The sequence below is a fragment of the Gadus morhua genome, chromosome 6 (genome assembly GCF_902167405.1).
Source record: "Gadus morhua chromosome 6, gadMor3.0, whole genome shotgun sequence".
In the NCBI taxonomy this organism is placed as follows: domain Eukaryota; kingdom Metazoa; phylum Chordata; class Actinopteri; order Gadiformes; family Gadidae; genus Gadus; species Gadus morhua.
In genome coordinates, this window is record NC_044053.1 from 6,911,014 (window position 1) to 6,930,302 (window position 19,289).

General features: G+C 46.6%; 2 protein-coding genes across 5 annotated transcripts; one reads left to right on the top strand and one right to left on the bottom strand.

Annotated features, from left to right (window-relative positions):
- Nucleotides 1-131: 131 nt before the first annotated feature.
- ascc2 (activating signal cointegrator 1 complex subunit 2) lies at nt 132-14,077 on the top strand. Of its 2 annotated transcripts, none has more exons than XM_030359666.1 (19): nt 132-278; nt 773-877; nt 1,083-1,241; nt 1,682-1,855; nt 2,706-2,835; nt 2,969-3,036; nt 3,150-3,260; nt 4,588-4,700; nt 4,803-4,877; nt 5,524-5,628; nt 6,318-6,386; nt 6,560-6,634; nt 7,423-7,648; nt 8,059-8,255; nt 8,919-9,038; nt 10,758-10,976; nt 11,669-11,759; nt 11,872-11,975; nt 12,883-14,077. In XM_030359666.1, exons 2-19 carry the CDS (start codon nt 794-796, stop codon nt 13,052-13,054), a joined length of 2,292 nt encoding a protein of 763 aa, XP_030215526.1. In that variant the 5' UTR covers nt 132-278; nt 773-793; the 3' UTR covers nt 13,055-14,077. The 2 variants fall into 2 exon arrangements, with proteins under 2 accessions (XP_030215526.1, XP_030215527.1); XM_030359667.1 differs by having other exon boundaries at nt 147-278; nt 776-877.
- On the bottom strand, nt 14,024-19,169 carry rnf215 (ring finger protein 215). Of its 3 annotated transcripts, XM_030359700.1 has the most exons (10): nt 18,687-19,104; nt 18,340-18,492; nt 18,018-18,089; nt 17,831-17,916; nt 17,493-17,547; nt 17,260-17,364; nt 16,846-16,962; nt 16,498-16,638; nt 15,982-16,084; nt 14,024-15,507 (listed from the first exon to the last, which is right to left on the bottom strand). In XM_030359700.1, the coding sequence occupies exons 1-10, from the start codon at nt 18,930-18,932 to the stop codon at nt 15,485-15,487; spliced, it is 1,101 nt and encodes a 366-aa protein (XP_030215560.1). In that variant the 5' UTR covers nt 18,933-19,104; the 3' UTR covers nt 14,024-15,484. The 3 variants fall into 3 exon arrangements, with proteins under 3 accessions (XP_030215560.1, XP_030215562.1, XP_030215561.1); XM_030359702.1 differs by lacking the exon at nt 18,340-18,492 and having other exon boundaries at nt 18,687-19,169; XM_030359701.1 differs by lacking the exon at nt 15,982-16,084 and having other exon boundaries at nt 18,687-19,169.
- Nucleotides 19,170-19,289: the final 120 nt, after the last annotated feature.

Below are 19,289 nucleotides of genomic sequence, written 5' to 3' on the forward strand. Positions count from 1 at the left end.
TTAGATAATTACCTAACACATAATTACTTTATTGGTCTCTACCCCAAAGAAATACACAACCGTTTTGGGATCGTCTTGCTGCAGTACCATTTTCGTCCAGCTAGGCGGCACCACACGTCAGGAGTAGACGTGTTTTTGCGCATGCGTTATTTAGCACTCCAGCCACTTCCTGGCCTGTTCGGAAGGAACCATGAGAGTGAGCTCACCCGCAGTTTGACAAGGCTTGTGGTGTGATTTAATGCAATGGCTTTTATATATTGCGGATATTAAAGTTAGAGGTAAGTTCGACTTCTGTATATTAACATCTGATCTTTTTGAACAGGGAGTCATTGGTGTTAAACGCAAAGCCGGCTAGCCAGGTTAGCCTTTCCCATTGACGCGCTGTCCCTTATCAAACCTCTAGCTATTAAGTTGAACAGCTTAGGTGTTCAACGTGTCAACATGACAGTCATGAGTTATAGCAAAGTTCGGAAGTCTTTAGCATACTTGCTCCACTCATCTTGAAGGATTTGAAAAATATGCTGTGTTTTTTTGTGGAATCCTTCGCCATGTTAGATGTTTGATTCGAGGTGATTCAGGTTAACATCCAACATTTGATGCAAGAAGTATTGGTCCATCACATGCAGGCTGACGTTTAACTAAATAGTTTGCTTGCATCTCCCCATCTAATGAAGAAAACTCCTGTTTCGGGACACCGCTGTGGGTTTACAGCACTGGTTTATGAAGCAGAACAACAGTCATGATGAGTTTATTCTTTGTTTTTATTTGACAGAAGCAACGGGACAGAGAGATCATGGCCTGTGCCATAGTACCGCTTGATGAACAACAGGTGACCGAACCGAGTGTTGTCGGAAAAGACCGAACCTTGCCTGCTCTGGTGAGTCATCTCCGGTGTGTGTGTGTGTGTGTCTGTCTGTCTGTGTTTTTTATAAGTCCCATTTTGACCCCTCGGTTGGGTTAGATCATATGAAGGAGATTCAGCACCAAAGCAAACGCCACAGCCTCCTCTTCTCAACGTAAACTGAGGTCTTACGTTACGTGTAACCCTGTCCGTAGTAACGTTCGATATATTTCCCTATAAGCATCCTGACCGGAAGGAAGAGCGGTGTTTTGTGCCCTACAAGCCTCCGCCCGAGGATGGCTCACCTGCTCAGGTGGAGGAGTTCCTAGAACATGCCAAGTTCATCACTGAAGACCTGGAGTGGTTGCTGGCTTTACCCCATGACAAGTTCTGGTGCCAGGTAACATCTGCTGGGGTTAGAGAAGGGTGTTACTGTGAAATTACAGTGTTTCCTTCAATCAGTGATCAATACTTTTAAAAACTATTTAACCTTAGAAAAAAAGCTCACTTCAAGTAATTAAACAAAAAAATAAATAAAGAGGATTAATTAAAATTTTAGGTACATTTCTGAAAAGTAGACCCAGCCAGAATGTCATTGAGTGAAAACTTTCGTTTCAGATTCAACCCTTTCTAACCCTTCATTTTAACATTAAAGACAAATGTATTCAGACTAGTGATCCTCTACTTGAACTATGCATAAGCACATTCTCAAATAGCTAAAAATACCCCCCCTGTCACCCACCCTCTGTGGGGGGGGGGGGCTGCAGTTATGTAGCCAAGGTGTGTCTTCCTCTTGTTACTTAATCGTCTCCCTCCTCCTCCCGCTGTGTTCCCCGCTAGGTCGTGTTCGACGAGACGCTGCAGAAGTGTCTGGACTCGTACCTGCGCCACGCCTCCCGTGGCCTGGACCCGGCTGGGCTGCCTTGCTCCCCGGCCGTGGCAGAGGCGCAGCGTCACATTCACCGGGCCGTCTTCATGACCTTCCTCCGGATGGCCACGCACAAGGAGTCCAAGGTAGGCCCCGCCAACCACGCCCCAAATCGTTGCCCGGATTCTTTCTTGTTCTTTTTGCCATCTTGCATTCGTCGGTCGGGTACAGACGCAGAATTGAATGGGTGTGTGGCATAAGAATGCCAGCAGTAGACGATTGTTTTGGACCTTCCCAGTATGTCCGACCTGTCGGTGTCTCTCCAATAGAGGACCCGGCTGGCAACCCTCTATTGGAGGAGGGACTCCAGAGACACCCTTACTGTAGTGCTGATGTGTTGGAAGTGTGCTGGTCCGTGTAGTGACGGATGGAGGAACTCCCACTATTGGCAACTTTCAATGCAACCCCTTGCATATCGATGGTTATGTGTCTGTATTGGACCTACTGGATATTACGATCAATACACAAGGGTCGGTGGTTATGAAACAAAAGGAAATGAGTTGGGCTTTTAATTAAAAATGGGCATGCAGAGAAAAACAATGGGAGAAAGGCATCAAAGAATTCATGATATGTATAAAAGTAGTATGTGTAGTAGTTGTTTCTGAGCTGGATTGTAAGTGATTTTCTGTGATTTTCCATATCTGCATGGCTGTAGAAACCTTTCATTTTGGTGTTTTAGGTCTCAGAAATAATTGTAAATATTTGATCAGGGAGGCCACTGTTTTTATTTACTGTTACTGTGACCCCAGCTAGTTATGTCATTTGGCCGCATATATTGCTTCATCCTCACCCGGGTCTCCAAAACAAGCTGCGTCCCTTCTCAGACCAAACCGATGAGTCCCTTCCCCGATGTGTCATCGGTATCATCGTTATGTCATCCATTAGTAACCAGCTGCTTCGTTCTGTGTGTGTGATATTCTCCCTTCTTCCTCTCAGGAGAACTTCCTGACTCCGTCCGTGTTTGGCGAGATCATCTACGAAAACTTTCTGTTTGACATTCCCAAGATCCTGGACCTGTGTGTGCTGTTCGGCAAGGGCAACACCCAGCTGTTGCATAAGATGATAGGTAGGCTGTTGTTAAATAGGACCCCGAACTCCGAGGGCCTTCCTAAGTGCTCCTCCTAAATGGCTGAGAGCCATGTTGAGTTAACTCAACCATTTTGATGATGACATGAATACCTTTCTTAATTCTTTTTTAGAAAACATCTTCACGCAGCAGCCCGGTTACTACAGTGACCTGGACGAGGCGGTGCCGTCGGTTCTGCAGGTAAGTCCGACCCACGGATGTGTCCCTTCGTCCAGACGGTGGAGACAGGCTGAAGCACTGTCACAGGTTTATTTGCGTCCCGAGATGCGTGACGTCTCTCTGTTGATCTCCAGGTGTTCGACACGATCCTGGACAAGTGCGGTCTTCAGTGTGAAGGCGCCGCCATGGAGCCCATGAAGCTCAGTGCCAACGGCCGGCCCACTGCCATGACCATGAGTCAGCAGGTACGCTCCCTGTCTCGTCTCTGTGCAGCTCTGGCGCTATCTGTCTCTCTCTGTCTCTGTGTATCTCTGCCTCTCTCTTTCTCTGTGTATCTCTGCCTCTCTCTTTCTCTGTGTATCTCTGTCTCTCTCTGTCTCTGTGTATCTCTGGCTCTGTCTCTCTTTTTTTCTCTGTCTTTCTGTGTATCTCTGTCCGTCTCTCTCTTTCCCTCTTTCTTTGTGTATCTCTGCCTCTCTCTTTCCCTGTGAATCTCTGACTTTCTCTGTGTATCTCTGGCTCTGTCTCTCTGTTTCTTTCTATTTCTTTGTGTATCTCTGGCTCTGTCTCTCTGTTTCTTTCTATTTCTCTGTGTATCTCTGGCTCTGTCTCTGTTTCTTTCTATTTCTCTGTGTATCTCTGGCTCTGTCTCTGTTTCTTTCTATTTCTCTGTGTATCTCTGGCTCTGTCTCTCTGTTTCTTTCTATTTCTCTGTGTATCTCTGGCTCTGTCTCTCTGTTTCTTTCTATTTCTCTGTGTATCTCTGGCTCTGTCTCTGTTTCTTTCTATTTCTTTGTGTATCTCTGGCTCAGTCTCTCCGTCTGTCCCTTCTTATTTATAAATATATGGCGATGGAAAAGGGCCTAGTATGAGTGCACCTATTGCCGTTGGGCTTCCCTTAAACAAGGGAACACGCATTAGGCTTAGGCTTTGGCCATCGAGTCTAATGTATTTCCAATGGTAGAAGGCGCTGGAAGATTCGCGCTGGAATGTGGATCCCTATTTACAGCAAGCATTTTTTGGGGGAGAAACTTGCTTGTCTGTTTTTCCTTCATTACACAACCCTAAACTCTGGCTATACTTCAACCTACACTTCAGAGATGTATCAAGATAAATAATGACTTTGGTGTGATTAGTTAATATTTTGCATTGTGATTTATTGGGTTTTATAGTGCTACAATAAAAATTGATTACCAGTAGATTATTAAATGGTCGATTTTCAATAACACGGGGACTATAAGCACAGCATTGTGTGCGTAAACAGACTGTGCAAGTTATTGTGCGCTGAATTAGTTTGTTGGAACTCACCTGACATGTGTCGCCGCATTTTTTTGTTGTTTTGTACTTTGTACTTTGTTGTTGTACTTTTAAATAGTTTCACATGGACTGAGCCAACGCCTCACGATTTAACCCATTTTAATTTCCAACTTCTTTCCACACACCCCGGTCGCTTCCTTCATGCCCTCTGCACTCACAGTATCGCAAGAGATCCCGTTGGATATAAAAGCGTCCACCAAACTACGTCTAATCTCTTTAAAATATAATACCTATTCATGTGTGTGTGCGCCACAGGACTTGTTAGACCTGGTTCTGTACCTGTGTGACTCAACCACCACCATCCACGCCTTCCTAGACATCTACCCCCCTGCCTGCTCCACCTTCCAGTCCCACAACTTCCTTAGCAGGTAGGCCTGGTCTCTCTCCACCCTCACCCCTGAACCATCCATATCAGCCACGACACAGGGCCAGCGTAACGCTTCTCTCCCCTTCTCCTCATGGTAATCCAGACTGGTCTCCTTTTATGAGTCTGCTGTCCCGGACATTGAGAAGGCAGTGAGGAAGAGAAACTTTACAGACAAAAGGTGAGCGATGCATGTCCGTCTTCAAGTTCGAGAAGGTAAAATGTTATTCATCCACTAAGGAAGATAGTTTAATAATTGAATGGACAGGGGAGAACCAGTCTTCCAAGGCACCTGACACAGGTACTTCTCTCATTAATTACTGCTTGCCCAGAAGGAAAGATTTTTCGAATACATTTTCTTCAACTTTTGATCTTATAAAAAAAGGCTTGTTTTTTTTCTTTTGCCCATACCCTGATTTTGTTTTGGAATGAAAATACAAAACCAGCTAAAAACACCTGAATGTTCAAACCATGCCCAAACTTGAGCACACTCGGGTCAACAACCAACAGGGTTGTCTCCATGCCTACCTCACGGTGAGACCATCGGCGGCGAAAGAAACCCGACCTCTCAACACACCAGCAGTCAAATTGCCCTGTCTCCAAGGCAGTCCCACAGGCTAAAGCTCACCCTTGAATAACCCCAGATGGTTTTACAGTTACAGACCACATTGCACAATCAAAAAGTTCAGAACAGGCAATCATGCATCACAACTGATCTGAAAAATGTATACAAATGTAAAGTGCAATGGGCCATCTAATAAACACGCATTCCCTCTCTCCCCCCCCCCCCCCCCCCCCCCCCCCCCCCCCCCTCCTGCCCCGTCCAGCCTTAAGGAGGACTTGTGGAAGAGGATGTGCCACTCGTGTAAGAGGATGGTGGAGGTGGCCCACCTGCTGCTGCAGCACTCCTGCCTACAGCCCATCCTGGAGGGGTGAGCTATGGGCTGCTCGATTATGGGGGGGGAAATCATAATCACGATTATTTTGGTCAATACTGAAATCACGATTATTCAAACAATTCTTTTTTTAGTTTGAAAACATGTATTTATTCAGATTATTATTTTTTTAACTGAGAACTGGTTAGAAATGGTCAAAAGAAAATGTTCCAATCTAAAAGGATATACAGATATGTATCAACCTGTTCTGCCCTTTCTACAAAACATAAAAAAAAAAAAATTGAAAATATCGATTATGTTAATTTTGTGATTGTTTGACGCCAGAAATCACGATCAAAATTCGATGAATAGGACTAGCCCTAGGTGAGCTCCATACAATAAGTACTGTTATCCTTTGCGTGGAGCCCTGTTACATCATGGGCCACAGGTCTTTCTGTGGCTTCTTGTCAGTAAGTGGAATATCGTCTCATTGAATTAACGGTTCTAGAGCTGTTTGTAAGCATATATATGTGGCCTAATTTTGTTTTGGAATTGGAATATACAGTTCGGTATAGTTTCTATGAGATGTTCAATATCTACTCGGGTGATATAAAGTTGTTTATGCACGTGAAATAATATTCCGCCATTGATTGGAGCTGAGGGAATTAGTGGGCCTGAATCTTGTTTGGTGTCAGGAGAGAGTTTAGTTTCCCTGTGGGACTGTGAACATGGCTTCTGTTTTCCAGGGGTGACAATATCCAAACATTCGCAGAGGAACTCCTACAACATTTCACATCATTTCTCCCTGAAAAAAGGTAGGAAGAAAATTCTAGGTGTTGCACTATAAAGAATACATTTTTATATATGCATGATAAAGTACTTTCAGATCTGTGTGTTTCTAATTGGATCAATTAACGATCCAAAAACCCTTCAAACACTTTACTGTTGAAATTTTAATAATAAAGTGTGTGTGTTTGTTCCTTTACAGGTTCCTGTCAGACTATGATGAACAGTTCCCCATAGCCGACGACATCAGTCTACTGCAGCAGGCTCTGCCTCTCATGTAACTATCATCATATTACTATTTAGTCCATTAGCAGAATGCAAGCATATAATTAATGAGCAGGTAGGGGTTAGGCTTCTTGTTTAATGATGCTCAGACATTGGGGATTACCTTTCGGCACACCCTATTCGCTAGAGAAATTAGCAAATGATTGAGATATACCAAAAGTATTGAACTATTACAAAGACCTTGACAACTAAAAAGGTTGCGTCAGGGCTAGATTGGTTCAGATTAGCGGCGGTTGATTACATTTTGAGTTCATTCATTGGTCGTCATTTATTAACACAGAATACCAAGTCACATAGCCCCATTTTGTGCCAATTAGATGCATTCATTTGTGTTGCGTGCTGCCACTTTTTAGAATTTGATTACAATTCAAAGTCATGTAAATGAGTTGCCATGCAGTGCCATGTGACTGTGGCTCAAATGGAGGCTAAAATCCTTCTGGAATTTGCATTAGTGTCCTCGTCAATGAACGCCGCTGTAACAGCAGAAACCTAGTAGTGTTGTCACTCTAAAGTAAATGTATATTATAAAGAACATTTAAAAACAAACCTGGGTTGATCCAAGTGATGTTCCGCTTAAATAAATAAAACCCAAGTTCAAATACGACCGAAACGATGAGAGAACCGGTGAACAGCCAATAAAAGGCAAATTGGTATTTTTATGAATCAAACACTAGGGAGGGGATATTAAATCTTAACTAGACATGAATGAAGGGAGGCCAGTAGAGGGCTGACGTGGTCCCACTGAAGGGTTTTTTTGCCCCCGCCCCACCTGACCTCCAGAGACGAGACGCGGACGTCGTACCTGCTTCAGGGGGTGCAGAGTGCCTGGGACAGCGTGGGCCGGAGAAGGCCCCGGGGCCACACGCAGACCCACGGCCGCCCAGCAGCCCAGGGAGGGGCCGCCGGGGGCCGGGCCTCCCCCCTGGGGCTGAGGGAGTCCGGGGAGGGCTGGGAGACCCCCAGGGGAGCTGAAGCCTCGCAGTACACGCCCCACAAAGGAAACAACGTACGTACTCTCTTCCTGTTAAGCACTGGCTTCCTTGTCTTGAGGAGCTTACTGTAGTGTACCAAGTATTGGTTTCACTGGACTTTGCTCCAATGACTTCGCCCTTCTTTGAATTAAGAGTCCGTGTTGACATGAATCAGTTGGTTGTTCATTTACGCGATGTACATGTGTGCAATCTGCATGTGCTGCCACTAGGGAGAGGTGTCGGAACAAAAAAAAAATTAAAACTTATTTTGATAGATTTTTTTTTTTTTTTCTTTCATTCCATTATGCTGTAAAATGTATTATCATTATTCATCAAAACGTTGATGACTGTTAACACTGGAGCCTAGTCGTGCGTACTTGTGTACCCCAGCGTTTAAGTGTGTGTGTGTGTGTGTGTGTGTGTGTGTGTGTGTGTGTGTGTGTAGGGCGCTGCGGGTTCGCTGGGCGCGGGGGAGCTGGAGTCGCTGCTCTCCTCGATCAGAGAGCTGCTGCCCGACCTGGGGGAGGGCTTCCTGCTGGCCTGCCTCCAGGAGTACGACTACAGCTCGGAGCTGGTCATCAACAACATCCTGGAGGACCGCCTGGCCCCCGGCCTGGACCAGCTGGACCGCGCTATGCCCAGGTAACCCCTCCGGGGGGCGCCAACGCCTTCAATAGACGACATACGTTTTTTTTAAAGAGGAGAGAAGTTTCACGTTTTTAAATTAAATCGTGTGTGTGTGTGTGTGTGTGTGTGTGTGTGTGTGTGTGTGTGTGTGTGTGTGTGTGTGTGTGTGTGTGTGTGTGTGTGTGTGTGTGTGTGTGTGTGTGTGTGTGTGTGTGTGTGTGTGTGTGTGTGTGTGAATACAATGGACCCTCCATCATAAAATTAATTCCAAAATGTATTCATGAGAAAAGTGTGCATGTAGGAAAAACATACTCTCAGAAGAATTAAGGATGAATCAAACTGTTATCTTAAATTTACCAGGAAAGGTTGAGATTGATAATCTCTTTTCCGAGAGAAACACGACCAAGATAGGCGGCTGCAGCAGCCTGAACACCTCGGGTTGTTGGGTCCACACACCAGCCCCTGAAAGGGAACTGTAGGCCGTGTCTATCGTGGCGATAACGATATGAAAGGGTCTCCCTGTCCGCCAACACAGTACGGCTCACGCAGCTTTAGTGATGGTTAATAACAAGGGATGCTTATTGGCTAACAAAGGAGAATTCCCCATTTACCTGACGTGAAGCCGCGACTTACGGTCGTGCGAGTCACTGAGGCGGCGCTTCCCCCTTGTGTCCCCAGAGCCCCGAAGGAGGAGCTGCCACCGGTGCTGAGCGAGAGGTCCAACGTGTTCGACGACGACGAGTTTGACGTGTTCCACCGGGACAAGGTGGACATGTCACGCATCTGGAAGGGCAGGAGGTGAGTGATGTGTGCACGCGATTGGCCGACGGCGAACACGACCTCTGCAATAAAAGGGGTCGATGTTTTCCGGTGGGGAGGACCTCCGTTCTCAGAAAGGTGGCGGTAGAGGTTTCGCATCCACACTGGGTAGACCGGCCCCTCTTTATAACCCCCTTCTGAACGCTGCATCCATCCATGTAACCTTGTAGGGGAGCTAGAGCCGAGATAAGATGTCTTGCGCAAGGATACCTACAGGTCTATTTATCTTCTACCAGCCCTTGGGCATCTTATCGCAATCCACATGATGCAATAAAGTGAAGTGAGCGTAATAATTCATTATTAATAATAATTTAAGAACACTCCTTGTTTTCTATTGAAAAACAGCTGTTTAAGAGTTGTTTGAAATTTGATTCATGTTATGACATGAATAGGATTCTGCATGTGATGCAACACAACTAATTTGTATAGCCTCAAGGTTTCCCGTTGGCCTACTAGACTGTGAATCCTACACTGTTTCATGTGCCAAGTCATATCAAGACAGCCAGCCCTTTGTTCCTGCTGCTTATATCATTTGGTTCCACTAATTATTCGTCTCGGTGCACAGTAACTGAGCCCTTTGTTATTAAAGACCACGATGGCATTTCAACTGAAGCCACAACTCATTGGATTTCTCTGAAGTGTTTCGGGGGGGGGGGGGGGGAAAGATGTTTAATAATGCAGGATGTCCAGGGTAAAAATAATTATAGATCAACCAGACTCGGATGAAGCAAGGAGTGGCGACGCTCGACCTCTTTTGAAGTTCAGAACCAAACAGGACAAACCCGTATTGATATCCCTCTGTCTATCATGTCCATCAACGCTTTGTGTTTTCTATGCATGTCTGCTTCTTTTGTTGTGATGCTGTTTGGACGACATGTTGTTGTGGCAATTTCCCTTTTACAGATATTGCGTCTAGGTATGAGATTTCTACTAACACTTGTAGAACAAATAACCTAGGGTTAAAGCATGCACACATTAGACTCCTCTCTAGCAGGGTGAGTTCAGAATACAGGTTTACAGAGCATTTTATACAGTTGTTTCAGATCCTCCCCAGATTGCAGAGGTCAATAATCAAATCAGGTAATGTTTAATCAAGACACAGACTTTGTTCTCATCGCGCAGAAGGGTGCACAAGAGGATGTCCTACCCCTTGTGTCCGTTTTCCCCCAAGTACGAAGGTTTACATCACGATTGATTCTGAGGAAGGCAGGCCGGCTACCCATAGAAAAGGGTTTTACATTTAGATGCCACTGAGAAAGGTGGGACAGATGACCGGAGCACAAAGGTTAACATTTTGACGACGTCACTCGCTCAAACGAGGAGGTGGCTGACCCGAGCACAACGGTCAATACGTAGACGACACTGAGGAAAAGCGGGGTGGCAAGACGATGCACGGAATGGAAAACAAAGCCGATAGGACTAAGAGGTAGCGACGTATGAATTTTTCCATCACAATGTACACAATGAAAGCATAGGGCCATAGGTCGGAATCGAACCTGGGGTCGCCGCTGTTTTGTCTACTTAACCAATTCCTGTTGTAATATTTCAACCCCTTTTACCCCCCCCCCCCCCCCCCCCCCCCCCCCCGATCCACTCAAGCGGACACCGGCCGTTTTCCCGGCGTCCGTTGTTACCCAGACCGTGTAATGAATGACCGGCCCGGTTTAAATAAAGACTTCCTCCTCTGTGACGCCGCAGGAAAGGGGAGAGCGCGCAGGAGGTCCTCGGGGACAAGCAGCACATCGACGCGCAGCGGGACCGCTACCGGGCCTACGAGAACGTGGTGGACGAGGTGATGGTGGAGCCCGGGGCGGTCTACACCCTGGACGGGGACTACGACGACGAGTACGACGACACCTACGACGTCAACCAAGTGGGGGCCAACGACCTGGACGGAGACAGCCTGCTGAGCCGGAGGTAGGGCCCCGGGGAGGGGATGGTGGAGCTGGGGCGAGGGGCCGGGGGGTGGCTGGAGCTGCATGGGGGCAAGCTTGAGCTGGGGGACGAGTAGGGGGAGACTGTAGTAGAGAGAGGGGGACTGGGGAGACTGGGAGAAGGAGGGAGACTGGGGAAAAGAGGGAGAGGGGAGACGAGTGAGAGAGGGGAGACGGGTGAGAGAGAGGGGAGACGGGTGAGAGAGGGGAGATGGGTGAGAGAGAGGGGAGACGGGTGAGAGAGGGGAGACGAGTGAGAGAGGGGAGACGGGTGAGAGAGGGGAGACGGGTGAGAGAGGGGAGACGAGTGAGAGAGGGGAGGCGAGACGAGAGAGAGGGGAGACGGGTGAGAGAGGGGAGACGGGTGAGAGAGAGGGGGGGGGGGGGAGACGAGTGAGAGGGGGGAGACGAGTGAGAGGGGGGAAAGGGGGAGACTTGGTGAAAGGGGGAGAGTGTTTGAGGCTTCTGGAAGCGTTTCAGTGAGACAACACTCTTACTCCAGCTTTTGAGTAACACACCGTTACTCAAATAGGTGAGACTGGGGGAGGGAGGGAGACTGGTTAGATGGGGAGACTGGTGAGTAGGGGGAGAGTAGGGTGGGGAGACCGTTTTGAGGCTTCCGGAAGCGTTTAAGTGAGGCAACCCTCTCACCCCAGTATTGTTCTCCCTCCGCAGGCCTTTCACCCTCCCATTAGTGCTGCGGACCGGAAACAAAGCGCAGTTTGAGCTGGAGGAGGAAGAGGAGGAAGACACGAGGCCCATGGAGGTAACCTACCACAAAACGCACACAAAAACAATCACTCGTGTCGGCTCCTTCCTACCTATGTTCCTTTTTTGTTTTTACGAGCGAGCGTATTTTTTTTTTTCCCTTAACAAAGAACCAGAACCCCAACCACGCACCCAGGGACCAGTTCTGCCAGGACCCCGCCCTGCTGAGGGAACGCGCCGAGGCCAGACGGGCCGCCTTCCACCAGAAGAAAGGGTAAAGCACTGCTCCACCTCCCGCCCTCCACCGTAACTGTCCAGCGACTTTCCAGCGAGCGAGAGACGGAGAGAGAGCGATGCCGCAGAGTTGTGGTCGCGCCATTGTCTTATCTCTTTTTCAAAATGGCGACATTCCAATATTTCCATTATGGTTTAAAGGGGGCATATTATACAGAGTGTGACGAGCCGTTGAAATTCTGCCTCTCATCACTAGTGGGCGTGTCCACCTAGATCTGTGCTGGATAGATCAGTTCACCAGCCTACCCAGTGGACTGTAGCGAACGTCGTGCGTCTATCCAGTGCACATCTAGGTGGACAACTGATGTAAGTCGCTTTGGATAAAAGCGTCTGCTAAGTGCCCTAAATGTAAATGACACGCCTGCTTGTGATGTCAGAAAAGGCAGATTTTCAAAACGTCTTGTAACAGCCAATCACACTCACACCTGGTGGTATAGAATTTCACCTTTTTATTTTTTTGGGGTTTAAAAAGAAAATAAATGATAAGGTGTTATAAGCCAGACAAATTTCCGGAGCCTTCCTAGGTTTGAAGGCCGTTCCGGGGGGCAGGGCTTACTCCTGTAAACAAACCTTCAATAGACGCTTTTCACAGAGGTGTCATCTGAGGACAAACCAAGCTGGGTCTCATAACAGTCATTATGGGACTGCTCCTTTCATGCACCAGGAGCAGAGCCATAATGAGTGTTATGGACCGTCTGTCTGTCCCAAGGGGACTCCTCTGTAGAAAGGGTCCATTAAGCTTCAATAACCCGACGCAGAACCATAACAGGTTCGTGTCTGCGCGGGCCTTGCGTTGCGTCGACGCGGAACCTTGACCGAGCCTTTAGGCGCACACAGCTGGCCTTGGTCCTAACCTCTTCCCTGCCTGTCTCTGCCGTGTGTCCCAGCTTTCGCCCCGAGCCGGCGGGCAGCGTGGTTGGCAAGCCCAAGGGCCAGGGCCAGACCCAGGAGACGCTGCAGGACCGCCGCAAGAAGGAGGCCAGCAAGGGACGGGGGGCCAACCACAACCGCCGCAACATGGCTGACCGCAAGAGGAACAAGGGCATGATCCCCTCCTGAACCCCCCTCCCATGTAGGACAGGGAGTACAGTAAACCCCATCCACCCCCGCTCCTCCTCCTCTCCCCTGGGTGGATAGACAGACAGATGGACAGACAAACTGATGGCAGATGAGACTCGTGATGGAAGGGTTTTGGGGGAGGCTAAAGATGGAGGACGGTGTAATCCTGTTGCCTGTGGTTCCGACAGCCATATTTTCTCCAAGTTAAAATGTTCCACCAGTTGAGGTTGTTGGTGAGAAGTTGCCCTGTTTTTTATTTCCTTGTTTGGGTTGGCTATCAGGGCAAACCAAGCGGCATAAATTCCAGACGTTGTCGTTATTAAATCTTAGTTTTCATCCCCACATTCTTCCAGTTCAATATCCTTTTTTTTTAAAGGCCAAAGTGCGGAACGTGTCCGCCAGTGATTTGATTTGTGAAAAAAAGCAAGAATTTTCTTTCATTAGATACTCTTTGTTTATTAATATATAGAATTAATTATTTTGATTTAATTTTCTTTACATCATTTACATTGAAAGAACCACATAGGAACATACATGGAAGGGAAGGAGAAGATGCTCTCACTGCATCTGGAAGAACAACCAGACCTCACCTGATTCACTGTGCAGAACGACGTCAGAGCAGGTAAACAAGGCTTTACTGCAGCCTCTACGGGGGTACTTTAGGAGGAGCGCTTGTCCACCCTTCATCTTCTCTCATTCACCAACGCCTAGTTTAGGCAGAACTACATTTAGAGTACCTTAGCCGATCTGATCCACACCTCACTCTCGTGTGTGTGTGTGTGTGTGTGTGTGTGTGTGTGTGTGTGTGTGTGTGTGTGTGTGTGTGTGTGTGTGTGTGTGTGTGTGTGTGGGGGGGGGAGTGCACATGCTGCAAAGATGAAATTCCCCTCTCAAATGTGAGGGAGAGCTACTTTTTTTTTTTTTATGAGCAGAATAGCAAATCTATCGGAGCGTTTTGTTACGGAAAAGCACATTTGTGGTTGCTTTATTTGGAGTTGTCATTAAAACACATTATAAACTGAGTACTACACTACTGTCTCTAGATAATATCAGTCAAAAGAACAAGACATTCGTACCCAAATCAAGTATACATCCCAGTTGGTGAAACATGCTGGAAGCATGAGAAGGCAAAATGTTCTCTCTAAAATTCATACATCGCATTCCTAACCCGTACCAGCGATCATCGTATTGGGTTCCCATCCCAGAGGGTGCTCGGTTATAGTCTGTGAGAACGGGGAGATGAAGGAAGATAGGAAGTGTTGAATTCAATTGGAAGAAATACATATTCAGCACAAATACGTCTATTTCAAATACATCTGTATTTAATGCAGTGTAACACTTTTCCTTCTTTCAAATCTTTCTTTTGGGATGAGTACTGCACAATAAGCTCATCCCCGTGCTTTGGTTTATCGTTTTTGATATGCAGAACCTGAATTAATGTAAATTATACGGTTGTGTTTCCTATGCTTGGTCGTTCTAGGGTTGTTCTGGCTATGGCTGCATGTGATCGGCTACAGAGAGAGCAGTGTAAGTCTTTGCACAGGCAACTAACCAACTATGCCTTCCTGTGTAGTTGGCTGCATGATTCAAGTGTAACCAAATGGTTCTTACAGCATAAGAACACTGTCAAGGACATGTGATGCTCTACAACATAGTTATATCAGGGTAAAGCAGACCCGGGTTTTCCCCAAAAACCCGTCCTCACAGTTTGCGAGTTACAGAATCCTTGGACATTAAATAGATGTAGCCGAACCGGTAACCTGATCCGACATCTGAGATTGCCCTGAAACATCCCATAATAGCTGCTTCCATTGTGGAATAATGTCTGCCTTGATTCTCTGTTCCCATTATAGTCTATTATGCTACATCTACACAGGGTTAGGAGGTAATGCAATGGTGCCGGTTTAAACGACAGTGTAGTGTCATTAAAAATCTTTGTTTTGCTAGAGTGTGGGCCCATGCAATATTGACGCCTTCAAATAGACAGGTTGCATTCCCATGAATTTCTAATTTTTTGAAAGGGAATTATGAATTTCTCCGGCGCCAGCAGTAAGGTGGGTTTGTTCACAGTCTAAGACACACACACACACACACACACACACACACACACACACACACACACACACACACACACACACACACACACGTACAGTAACATGCCATCCACAACAGTGGTACAGTATTTGACCTTTTTGTTTCCTCTCGTAACATTGAACCTTACTGACTCTTCCTGTGTTCCCCTCCGGGTTACCCTATGCCCGCCCCCAAAGTCAGGGGACTGGACAGGGCTAGCTGCAGTGAGCCAAGTGGTCCATTTTGACAAGCACATACTTCTAGCCATGCTCTGGGGTGGAGGGTTGTGGATGGAGGAGGTTTGGGTCCGGGCTGAGGACCGGTGAGGGAGCTGGCGACACCAACTTCCGTCCAACATTAACTCTCTCTGCAGATGTTACCTGAACGTAGAAGAGAAGAGGGTCACACAGAGCGCTAAAGGTTCTTTCTACACAGATAGTGATTGTTAAAGAAAACCATTTCCAATGTATGAGCCGGTCAAACATGTGCTTAACATACGGTAATGTTTGCCCTCATTGGGAAATTTGCAGTGGTCGCAGAATGGTGGTGAAAGCATAAAGCATGTTTCGTAACTTTGCCGCACGCACGCACTCACTCACTCAGCATTGAGGTGTCAACCCCCCCCCCCCCAAGTGCGCTTGAAGCCAAAGGAAAAATTAACCAAGCCCATTTCCAAAGCACCTCACTGTCGCCAATGTGCCCGACGGGTTACTCAAAAGAGACGTGTGGGATTACCCTGTGTCAGCTCGTACACGCCCTGACTTTTGCCCTGCTGGGAGGCAGGTCATTGTGTTTCTCTGCACACCACTTCTATCCCACGCTATCTCCCATGCGTGGATAAGGGATCAGCGTACCGAGAATGCTGCGTTTGCACAGAGGACAGGTGTGCTGCAGGATCAGCCAGGGGTCCACACAATCTCTGTGGTACTCGTGGCGGCACGGCAGCACACGTAGACACTGCAGGGCACACACATGATAACAAAGCCACTAAAGCAGCAAAAAGTAGCCACAGCAGAAGTAGTGGGCCTTTAGGAATGCCTTCCCTTTTGTTTAAAGCTATCTCATTGCAGCAAGTGGTAGAAGCAAAAAGCTTAAACAGAAATATCTAAATAAAATGCCTTGTGTGACGGAAGCATGTATTTTTTTTTTACTAAATGTTGGTAGCCCAAATAAAGGTAATTAATTGTTTTACCTTTTTAATATAGAGCATTGTATAAATGTTAAAATCAACACAATTCACCACTCCCCCTCCAGGCTTTCCAAACAGAATAATCTGCGTATCTGAAGCAGATACGCAGGCTAACCATGTATGGAGCAACGTGCTGGTGAATCACCATTGGGCAAAAGACCTTCCTTCCTCTTACACTGACCTGGTTATTGTTGAAGGGCTCCAGGCAGACCGCACAGTTCTCCGCCTCCATTGGTTGGGATGAGTCACACCAGGGCTTGGGCTGGCAGTATGTTTTGGTCTTCAGGGAAGACATTCTCCTCAGAATGTCTTGTTTGGACGACTGGCCAAAGAAAAGATACAATGTAATCACAAGGTCTCAATGGGTGTCGTTCCTCAAAACCAAATACTAAACAACCATTTATTTTACTTAACATTTGTTTAAGCAGGTTGGTCTCACTGGGATCACAAATCGATTTGGCTTGCTTTAAGTAAAGCAGTTACAAAGATGAGATGTTATTAACGGACCCGGATTTAACGTAGTGCGTACCTCCCCGTCATCAGTGAGCTGGTTGTCATGGTACTGCCAGCGGGCTTGAACTATGACCCCTGTGCTGAGTACCACAGCCACCATCAGGACAGTGTTCCAAAGCTGCTGCAGGTATTTCTGTCAAACCCATGACCAAGTTCAAAGGGATTTAGACTAACTAGTTTGTTAGGGGTTAAACCAAAGCAATCTACAAGAAAGGCACATAAATAAAGAATAATAATACAAATAATACATTTATAGCTAAAAAGTTGATAGATATATAAAAAAAAAAAATCGAAGCTATGTGGCATGTTAGGCAATCTCAAATGAACACTCCTAAAAACACAAAGGTGTAAGTCATATCAAATTTTCAGGCGCATGCGTGCAATGTACGTGCATTCTGTGAGGGCCTTCCGCCGTGTGCAGGTGTAGTACCTGGACCCGGGAGTTGGTCTCTCCGGTACAGATCACCCCCTGCCACTCTCCGTACAGACCACCTCTCGAACGGCCGCAAGATGACCACAGGGTCAGGGTGGCCCCCTGCACACAGACACCTGGGGTAACGCACTCATTGGAGGCGGCAATGCGGTAGCCAGTACACTAAAACAACTGGTAACAGAATTGCGTGTACTAACCGGAAACCGGATAATGCTGGTATAGCCACTCACCAGGTTGTCCTGTAATATAGTCTTGTATGTGATCTTGGCTGTTGCGTGAAGGCCCCTGTACGGAAATCAATTGACTCTGAGTCACTGGGTGTCTGCCGTCTTTCTGCTCATTGGTCAAAAGTAAAAGCCGTAGGCCAATGAAATCAACCTATATAAAAGGAACACTAAAGGGACATTTTAAACCAGATATGTTTGTTAGATACAAAAGATGAACAGTGAACAGTTAAATATTGTGTTGTAGTGTGGTCTTTTCCTTTTTTCCTGTTTAAGCATCTATTATCTGTTTCTTGAAACTTCTATCTCCAATGGAGGCCAGGCTTGAGGAGTGTGTGCCTTACCTGAGAAGTGCACCAATCAGCTTTGTGACATTCTCTGATGTCTGGATGATGATGATAGGTTTGGACAGCACTTGGGACAAATCCATCTGTGAAGTCCCAGCACAGGTTTACATCATTCATTCCACAAATACCCATCTCAACACCCATCTCAACATAGTTCTACACACACTGGGTTCTCGTCATTTACCTCGCTGACGGTGTTGTGGTTGAGGGCCAGAATGATGAGTGCGGATGCTCCCAGAACCAAGGCTCGTTTCATCTGGGAAAGACAAAGAATGCTTATTTTGGATTTTTTTACAGGACAGGATACAGTAAACTTATGGGGGGGGGGGGGGGGGGGGGGGCAAATGAGGAAGGTCTCAGTGGTCCTCAATTGTTTCATATGACAGGCAATCAAATTGTATAGTGTGGAATAGATATGAACTACAGGTTATAAGCAAACAGAGAACAAGGCCAAAAGGGTTAAAAATGTACAAAACATGGAAAAACTCTTGTCATTTAGCACTGACTTTATTGACTACTGTATCGGCAAAAGAATCCTGGTTCCCAGTAGAAGATTGTGTCTCCATCTTCAGAGGGACTACTCCAATCCATGACTCCCTATCCTGGGCAGCGGCAGCTGCCCCTTCAACTTCGGTTACCTGGGATCGCTCATCCTGCACCTAACGACAGCAAATATGAGAGCAGCTTGACAACTGATGACCCCACCAAAACCAGAGTTTAATAAAAAAAAGAATCCAACAAATGATTTCTCTCTCCCCCGAATATAGATCGAATTAGATCCCAAAATATTCATAGTAGGCTATTCCATATTCGAGGGGCATGTCAATCGATTTGAATGAATGAAGTGACTCACCAATATCAGATCTCCCTCAAGGTCGAGTTGTTTTCCAAAAGAGTTGTCATCATGCCCGGGGACTCCACCCTGGCGAGCCTCCACCAGCTGTCCCTGTAGTACAGCGCTGATTATCGGTCGCTCCTCTGTTACGCAGACCTCCACCACCGCTACCTGTTCACCCGTGACTAACATCTGTATCCAAGAGGAAGTGACCCAAAGGAGAAATCGGACCCAAAAACAGTACCGTGAACAGATCGCAGCCATCGTTGAAGCGGTGTGTAAGAAAGTTAAAAAAAAAAAATGACATCAATAAGTAACGATGTCAGTGTCACCCATCTTTTGCAGGGTGGCTTAAGAAAACAGGATAAAAAAAATGTAAACAAGTGAAAACACCTTCCGGACTGGGCAGGAAATGACGCAGTGATACGTACAATATTTGACTTTTTTCTTTTTTTCTTTCTGAATAAAAAATATGTCTGAGACGAATATGCATGCTACTTTCTACTTAACACTTTTCAGGCTTCAATTCAGGATCCACTGCATTTGCATCTCTGTATCTAAATTAATCCAGTCACTTTTTTTCGATAAGCAGCCCAGCCCGCCTCTCGGGGCGTTCCCAGT

Excerpts from the sequence above, each read along its gene's own strand:
- ascc2 (XM_030359666.1), top strand. The coding sequence starts at position 794 with ATGGCCTGTGCCATAGTACCGCTTGATGAACAACAGGTGACCGAACCG. Across the intron at positions 9,039-10,757 it reads CGCATCTGGAAGGGCAGGAG|GAAAGGGGAGAGCGCGCAGG; the intron begins GTGAGTGATGTG and ends GTGACGCCGCAG. Across the intron at positions 10,977-11,668 it reads GACAGCCTGCTGAGCCGGAG|GCCTTTCACCCTCCCATTAG; the intron begins GTAGGGCCCCGG and ends CTCCCTCCGCAG.
- rnf215 (XM_030359700.1), bottom strand. The coding sequence starts at position 18,932 with ATGGCTGCGATCTGTTCACGGTACTGTTTTTGGGTCCGATTTCTCCTT. Across the intron at positions 17,548-17,830 it reads CTGATTGGTGCACTTCTCAG|GGGCCTTCACGCAACAGCCA; the intron begins GTAAGGCACACA and ends ATTTCCGTACAG. Across the intron at positions 17,365-17,492 it reads CTATATTACAGGACAACCTG|GGGGCCACCCTGACCCTGTG; the intron begins GTGAGTGGCTAT and ends GTCTGTGTGCAG.